At 44.9% G+C, this 8,726-nt stretch overlaps 1 protein-coding gene across 1 annotated transcript in view; it reads right to left on the bottom strand.

Annotated features, from left to right (window-relative positions):
• Positions 1–8,726, bottom strand: part of ADCY8 (adenylate cyclase 8 (brain)) — a gene marked incomplete at its 5' end in the record, with an annotated part of 35,758 nt that continues 27,032 nt past the window's right edge. The window contains 3 exons of the mRNA XM_010144104.1: positions 1–532; positions 1,946–2,060; positions 5,369–5,461. Coding sequence (XP_010142406.1) covers positions 45–532; positions 1,946–2,060; positions 5,369–5,461 — 696 coding nt within the window. The remainder of the gene's footprint in view (positions 533–1,945; positions 2,061–5,368; positions 5,462–8,726) is intronic.

Below are 8,726 nucleotides of genomic sequence, written 5' to 3'. Positions count from 1 at the left end.
TAAAAGAAATACAAAAAAAAAAAAGAACACAAACAAAATGGTGATCATGGCAATTCAGTTTTGTCAGCCCCCTCTGCCTGGGCCGCTGCCTCAGATCCGCCAGGAGTGAGCAAAGTCCTCCGGTTATAGTGTCCTTTCATGATTCCGGAGTTATTGTTCTCGTTCAGGATTTGCTTCTGTTTTTGCCTGTTAAGAGACTGTACAAGTCCTAATACAACAGCCGCTAATGAATACTGTCCCGTCAGTTTTCTTGGTTGTAAGATTAAAGGATTTGGTTGAACTCTTCCTAGAAGAAAATATGTTTTGATTTTTCCTTCCTGTTCACTGATACCTTTGACATAAATCTCTCCTCGGTATTCGAAGGCAAATCCCCGGTCCTTCAGGATCAGATACGTTTCTTCAGGCACTTGTATTTTGTCACTAACACCTGTGCTGTCCATTCGACTTGCTAAATTAACCGTTTTGCCCCAGATATCGTATTGGGGTTTCTTAGCACCGATAACTCCCGCTACGACAGAGCCATGGCTAATCCCTATTAAATAAAAAATACAAAATAGTTGAGAAGAGATAGCCAGTTAGACAAGAACAGCTGAAAACCGCATCTGCACTTCAGAACCAGATGAAGCCTGGTTCAAATACACCTTCACTGAGCTTAAGGAGGAGGCGTATATACAAAGAAAGCAAGTCAAAAAAGCCAGAAAAGCTAGAAAACACCAAACATTGATATCCCCGGAGTTATTTTACAGGACATCCTTCTGAACAGAACCACAGTGCTTACGTGTCGCCCGTATCCTGCACACTACTGCCAAAGCCCCTGCAAAGTGATTCTTATGTAGTAGGAAAGATCTCTCTGGGAGGATCTTTCTGGGTCTACACTTGTTGAAGACAACCTTTTTAGTGCTGTACAGCCAAGAAATTATATTCTTATGTTCCATGAAGAGAAAAATTAAAGCATTCTGTGAAGTTACTAAAAGACTGTGTCTTGTAACATTGCTGCATAAATCCAAGACAAGCAATAGCAAAGGCTACCTTTCGTTACAGCAGTGCTTTAAGAATACGTTTAGTGATAGTGAAAGGTGCATCTGTGGGAGAAGAATCTTAGTTTTCAAATTTTATATATATATGTATTGGTGGTAGACATTATTTCCAAATGCTGTTTCATTCATGCTCCATGAAATCTCTGCAAATGATCCACAGTTACTAAGAGTTTCCTGAGAAATCTCAGGAACTGAACAGTTTTCTGTTCAAAACTCTTGGAAGTGCAGATCACAGATAGTGATGCTGCGAGCCTCCAGTGATGCTGTGACTGACAGCTTTTTTATGGCAGGGTTGTCTGTAAAGGACATGAGAAGCCATCAGGTTTACTCCTGCTATGTGCCAGACAGATATTCAGGCCATCTTCTCCAGTTCCATCCTACTGGCCATCCAGGAGAACAGGTTCCCCACCACAGAAATTCAGAGCTGCTGCCACTGGTCACGTCAGAACTGGAATTCAATTTTTAGGGCAAAACCAAAGTACTACACACAGGGTTTAGGATAAGCTGCTATTTCCCCTTTACTGAAGAAGCGTCTAAGATAGGGAGATTAATCAGACACTCTGCAAGCCAGTATCAAGCCCGGGGCCAGGCCTGGGCTGTCCAGCCCTCTTTTTGTGCTGTATCTATGGGTGCTTGGCCAGACTTGCTGAAGCCAGTAGCTTCATTACGCTGCCCATTCACAACTCACTACGCCCTAGAACTCCTGCAGCCCTCAAGGCATGTTCTGCAGTGAAGTATTTCTTATTATGTCTAACGTTGCCTGGGACGAAGTCAGTTTGAAAACAGAGGATACAGGATTTGGAGTCTCTTAAATTGTACATGTCCTTGCAGCGCTCCTGAGGTGCGCTCACTGACTGGATCCCCGCAGATAAAACCCCATTCAATCCCCATGTTTGAACTAGGCTTACCAATCCGGAGTTCAAAGTTGTTGAATGAGTGCTTGTTGATCTCCTGTATGCTTTCCTTCAGAGCTATGGAGAAGTCGGCCAGAGCACACAAATGCCCCCATTTGTCTTCACATTGCTGAGGAGTAAGTTATAAACCAGTGAGTTAGAAAAGTTTTGCATTTGCCCGGCTCCCACCCATCCCTGCCAAGTGCCAAGGATCTGAATTTGGAAATGGTAAGAGCAGTCTCCACATACCAGATCCAAGAGAGGCAGGTATTATTAACGGTAATGTTTCCCATTTATATTACACTTGTATACCTGGATTCAGAGAAGCTTAGCGTGAAGTACCAAAGGAAGAAATTTCCTGTCAATAGTCTGACAGGCAATCATGGGAATTAACAAGGCATGCGAAATCTGTCTAAAGGCTGAGGAAGAGAGCACAGAGAGGATTGAGATAGCTCAGGACGTAATTCTTCTTTGCTGAGACTGCCGCCCAGGAAAAGCAGCAATTCCAGTGCTCTCAGGAATGGAACAGTGACAGAAAAAACAGGGCAAGCCAGGCAACCTGGGCCCAGCCAAGCGAGAGAGAAAAGGCTCTTCTGTAGCTCATCAATCGCCTCTGCTTAGAGTAGCAAGTCAGTCCCTGCTCCTACCCCTCCTTTCCCATTCCCACAGGGCAGTCAATATACAGATGAGGACCAGGAGTGGGTTTTATTCTTCACAGAACATCAACAGGGCAGATGATGGGGCAGGGACTCTCAGGACAGGACAGGAAACTCCTTCGTTATTCCTCTGGGTAGGCACTGGAGTAAGTACAGCTGTGGTTTTGGCCCGACGGTGGTGTTCCGGGCGGTGTTCCCCAGGGCTCAGCACTGGGGCTCATCCTCTTTAATATCCTGATCAGCTCTGGGTGACAGGACAGAGTGCACCCTCAGTAAGTCTGCAGATGACACTAAGTCAAGTGGGAGTCTCGACATGCTTGAAGGTCAGCAGGCTCTGCAGCAGGACCTGGGCACTCTGGGTCAATAGGCCTAGGCCAACTACGGGAGGTCCAACAAGGCCAAGGGTCAGGTCCTGCGCTGGGCCACAACGACCCCCTGCAATGCCACAGGCTGGGGGAGGAGTGGCCGGAAACTACCCAGAAGAAAAGCACCTGGGGGTGCTGGTTGACAGCTGAGTGAAGATGAGCCAGCAGAGTGCCCGGGTGGCCAAGAAGGCCAACAGCATCCTGGCTTGTACCAGCCCACGACCCCCTGCAAGGCCACAGGCTGGGGGAGGAGTGGCCGGAAACTACCCAGAAGAAAAGCACCTGGGGGTGCTGGTTGACAGCTGAGTGAAGATGAGCCAGCAGAGTGCCCGGGTGGCCAAGAAGGCCAACAGCATCCTGGCTTGTACCAGCACTGGTGTGGCCAGCGGGAGCAGGACAGGGATTGTCCCCCTGCACTGGGCACTGGTGAGGCCACACCTCGAGTATTGTGTCCAGTTTTGGACCCTTCACTTCAAGAAGGACATTGAGGTGCTGGAGCGTGCCCAGACAAGGGCAACGAAGCTGGTGAAGAGTCGGGACAACAAGTCCTGTGAGGAGCAGCTGAGGGAGCTGGGGTTGTTTATCCTGGAGAAGAAGAGGCTGAGGGGAGACCTTATCGCTCTCTACAGCTACCTGACAGGAGATTGTGGGGAGGTGGGCATCCATCTGTTCTCCCAAGTAACAAGTGACAGGACGAGAGGAACTGGCCTCAAGTTGCACCAGGAGAGATTTATGTTGGATATTAGGAAAAATTTCTTTCCCAAGAGGGTTGTGCAGCACTGGAACAGGCTGCCCAGGGAGGGGGTGGAGTTCTATTCCCTGAAGGTATTTAAAAGATGAGTAGATGTGGTGCTGAGGGACATGATTTATGGTGACCTGGCAACGCTGGGTGAACGGTTGGACTTGATGATCATTTCAACCAAAACGATTCTGTGTTTCATTGATTCTGGTATTCTGTCTATTCCAAAGCCGGGTAGTTCTTTTATCACGCAAATTTCCAGTCCAGAGGAATGAAGCATTGCACTCTCCTCCCTGGGTCATGCAGTCCATCCTCCCGCAATTTTCAACATCCTCAATGATTAATACTGAACCTAATCACCTCCCTGGCATCACCCTGTTTTGTTCACAGTCCTCAGTCCTTGTCCCCGCTCTCATTTGGTGCACAGCATGCCCACCTCCCTCAGCAGCCCTTACCTCTTAGGTGCTGACAAGGTGATAGACATGTATGTATGAAGAATAAGTCTATTTAAAACATGCATAAAAATTCCATTAGGCTATTATGGTTCAAGAAAATAGATGAGTTAATCACCCTTGGAAATGCAGTAAAGGTTTTTTCCCTTTGCTTTTTTACGCACATCCAGAGTCAGAAGTATTGGTCAGGAGGTGTGTAGCTATAACCAGCCACCTCCTTGATGCTAGTCCTCTTTGCTCACCGCTGCACAGAAGCATTTTGAGTTGGAACACAGAGAATCTCATGCATGTCTAGTTTTGAGGATTTCTAGCTGTCAGTTGTTTACAAAGCTCGCACTAAGCTGGTTCTGCACTTCTGTCAGTTGTAATCAGTGTGGAGAAGTCTGATTCCCGCCCAGTGATTGATCTAGGACAGCACACCCTTTTTTGTGGTGCTCTGCCCTGGGAGGCGGCACCGGTTGCCAAGCACGACAAATTGCAGCAACAGCCCACTTCTCATTGGATGTATTTTAGAGCCTTGTCCTATTCCTTTGGAGACTCCGTTTCCACACACATTCCTGGGTGTAATCATGAATGTATTTCTCTCGTCTGACTTATCTGAGGTTTCTGCTGTGACTGTGTGTGTGCGCTCTGTGGCTGATTTTTCCCTCAGCTTGGTTTCCACCCTGCAGGTGAGGACAGCGTGCGGGCTTCTGGCTTTGTGGTGTTCTTCAGTCGAACTGATGTGTCTGCTGTCTTTTTGATGTATAGTTTGTCATGGTCTCTATAGATATACAGCTACATCATCACAAAAATGTATAAATAAACCCTTATACTTGCATAACTGACTTGCTGTCAGTTATCATGAGCAGTTAATAGAACAGATTCTCTCTCTTCATAGTTTTTTGGAGGCTGTCAGCCAGATTCCAGACTGAGTTTCAGTGGTAACTTTAGAGTGTGTCCAAAGGCCTGCTCTAGATTCACATCGATGTGATTGAAAGGAGATATTTTTTTTCTCCTATAAACCTAAATTTGAGGAATGAATGAAAGAACCCATATGGTTCTTGTTCCGAGCAGAAGCTGGCATTTCAATTCATCAAGAAGTGGCGTCTGCCAGAAGCCCCAAATGTCTGTTCTCTTTTAGCAAACCCACTCTACGAACATCATAAAGATAACACTAATATTCTCTAATGTGAATGGTCAGACACACCAGAAGCTTTGCTTCTTAAACAAAACTATTCTCTTACCTGTTTTTCAGGTGACAATCCTGACACAGCCATGTATGTGCTGCCAATCGTTTTAATTTTTTCAATATCTTGAAATCTCTCTTCACCTAGTAACTAATGCATATGAAAAAAGAACCCAGTTACTTCTGTAATTCTTAGTGCAAAATGCTTCTACCAATATAAAATGAATCATTACACTCATGGTATCTTCCAGTTGTTGACGGCGCACAGCTCGCTCTGGGTTCTGGGGCACGCTGCGCTGGGACTCATGGCAGCATCGCCCCTTCACAGGGTGCATTCGAGCTGAGTTCTGCTGTGCTCTGTAAAGCTGTTTGCTAAATCACATACTGGATGATATAAGACAGATATCCAGCCTAACTGAAATGCAGGTGAGTCCTGCGTTTCCTGAGGTATGATCATGAAAATCAGGGAAGACAAACTCTCTGTGTATGTGTGAATATAAGAAAACTTGAAAGTGTTCTGTAATTTCTTTTGGAGGAACTCAGCTTGCAAATTAAGTGTTGCTACAGCAACAATGCAGGTGATGACACCAGTGTCAAGGGGAATTCAGTCCACTTAAAATAACCATTTTAACCATCTTACACAGTCTATGGATGGAGTTAGATGCCTCCAAAGAACTTCTGTGAGAGATTAAGTCCTCCTGCATGCCATGCTTCTCTCTACTTACTCTCAGACCTAACACCAGTACGTCCTTTGGGTCATTCAGTCTGCACTTCTGTTACGTTTTCCCCTTCTACAAAAACCACAGGGAACGAAAGGGAAGTGGTTACCACCTGTACCTGCTTGGGGTATCTATAGGGGCTAACTTGTCAGATGGAGAATCTGCACGAGGAAGAATAAATTTAGTTTAGTGACTCACCCTGAGTGGAGTCAGAGAGAGGGTTTGGTCCTTATTCCATATTCACAGTTTAAGGTAGGACTTTCCATGAATTAGAAGCTAGAGCCTTAGTTTCCTTGAGAGACCTGAGCAGAGTTCAGGTTGTGAACCCTCTCAATGACAACAGAGCTGTGAGCGGGATATGGGCACGTGTCACCTCGTCAGAAGTTTAAAAACTGTGTATTGCTGATGCTAAAACCCTGGGAAACTTCATGATAAGCAGTATGGTATCTAATAAACTCAGCTATCAATATGATTAGGCAGTCCTGGAAGGAAAAAAATAAAAAATCCAGTTCTCAGAGAAAAGGAATTTCAAACTTTCAGTTCTAAAGGCTCGACTTTGTCGGGATTAAAATGAAAGAAGTCTTGCTGTGGTCAGGCAAAAGTTTAATGAAGCATTTCCCCCCTTTTTTTATACGCTGTCATGCATTCTTTTTCCATCTTGTGGGTTTGAATTTCCTGTCAATTAAAAACTAAAGGGATTATTTCATTCAAAGGGAGAAGCATACCGAACGTATAACATGAAATATCCCCTGCCACTGCACTAACCACCATGTACATCAAGCCAGAGCGCCGGGGTCTTGGCGGCTTTGCTGTTCGTGTACAGATATCGCACCATCTGTCTCTAATGGGAGGCTGCCCAGTGCTGCGCGCAGGGAATACAAAGCCATATGGCTAATGGCTCCCTTCCAAGGCAGGAAAGTCCAAAAACTTGACCTGCTTCTCATTTTTCTTCAGACTGCCAGAAAAGCCCTTTATCTACGTTCCCCTTCTACAAGGGCAGCTCTTCCAACTGCTCCCTTAAAGAAAAAGATCATTTCTCGTAGCTCCGCTTTTTGTGAGCAGTCAGAGCACCAGGCGTGTGGGCAAGGGAAGAAAATGGTCTTGGTTAAAAACAGCCTATGTTTTCATTTCCAGATGGTTGCTGGAAGCAACAGCAAACAGCACAGTAATTTCAAACGTATGATAAATATCTAAAATTAGTCTTAAAGAAAGAAAGAATGAACCTATTGGCTGTGAGGCAGTTTAGAAGAATTAATCTCAAGTCATCTCTTTTCTTCTCGTTCATTATTGTTGCCAAATCTTTTTTCCCCTGCTTTATCCTGTCTGTTAGATAGCTTCTTTCCTTCTTCAAGTAACAGCTTATTTACCAATCACTTTCTTCAAAGTATGACAGGATGACGGCTTTTGATACTGTGGAACGATATTCCAGCTCAGTCCTAAATCATCAGCTCTTCTTACAACATTTTAAACAGGCTTGCTACATTTACCAAGAGAGTTCAGGGAACATTTTCAAATACTAGAATGTGGTTGGTTTTTGAAAAGCAGAGCTAATGGCTTGCTGCTGCAATTCATGTACAGCCAAGGCTGCGTGGAGGTCAGACCCTGGGATATACGCATGCAATGAAACACGTACAGAGTAGTGCAAAAGAGAATGTTCCAGGACACGGCACGCCACCGCAAAGTAATCAGCGAAGTCTGAAAGCAGGATCCTGCGCTCTGCTGAGACCTCTGTTTGTGGCAACATAATATATTAAAATCTGTTGTCATAAACACCGTGTAAATCAGTGTAGGATACAGAAAATGGGGGGGAGGGGTGAAGTACATAAACTAGAAAGCTCTTATTAAAGCTCAAATCCCAGCTGTAACATCACTAAGATACATAAATGGTAGATCAAAAAGGCTAGAAAGAAGATTGCTTTTAAAAAACCCTGCTCCTTCAAGACCCATAATCTGCAGGGCAGATGTTTCAATATTAATTTTTGGTGCAACATCTCCAAGAATGGGAGTATGTGTCTTAAGACTACCATCGTATCAAAACGGGTAATTGTAAATGTAGGTTTGCTATGTTCATGTTTGCTTTTTGATTGCTGAGCTGTTCCTGTCAGTATCCCTATGCTTAGGTACAAAATAGGGAATTATGTATAGCTGTATTCTACAATGGTGCTATACGTCAAGTAAAAAGAACCCCAGATCTCAACCAACAGCTCCCATTTTGCCTCAGTCAACAGGAAACCTGGATAATCTGGAAATCAACAGATCTGGGAGCCAACAGGAAAAAAAAGCCCTGAGCAATGGCTGTGCTTTGAGAAGAGTCAGTCGCCTGCTCCCCAAGACTGACGTTTGGACCAGGTTCCCTGGCTCCCTAAGAAAGACCCAGTCACAACCCGACTCCTCGGTGGGCTCCCGCCCCACGCAGTTTGTGGTGGCAGGCTCTGTTCCACCATTCACTGTTTTTTGTTTGACTGGCTTTGTCTCTCTAACACAGATCCATTACCTGGAAAATGAATCTGAAACAAATCTGAATTGTAATCCTTCCGTTTTGTAGTAACAAGGGAATTTCTCTAAAAAGAAGAAATAAATAACCCAGATCTCCTTTGCGTGTTCCTATCACATTTTCCACACCAGGTCAACTGTTATTTTTACCATCTTCCTGGTCCTATGGACAGAGCATCCCTACTACTATTTTGTATGTAGGGA

This window comes from Buceros rhinoceros, unplaced genomic scaffold (assembly GCF_000710305.1).
Source record: "Buceros rhinoceros silvestris isolate BGI_N320 unplaced genomic scaffold, ASM71030v1 scaffold15409, whole genome shotgun sequence".
In the NCBI taxonomy this organism is placed as follows: domain Eukaryota; kingdom Metazoa; phylum Chordata; class Aves; order Bucerotiformes; family Bucerotidae; genus Buceros; species Buceros rhinoceros.
The sequence above is the reverse complement of the archived record's forward strand: the minus strand, read 5'-3'. Positions and strand labels throughout refer to the sequence as shown.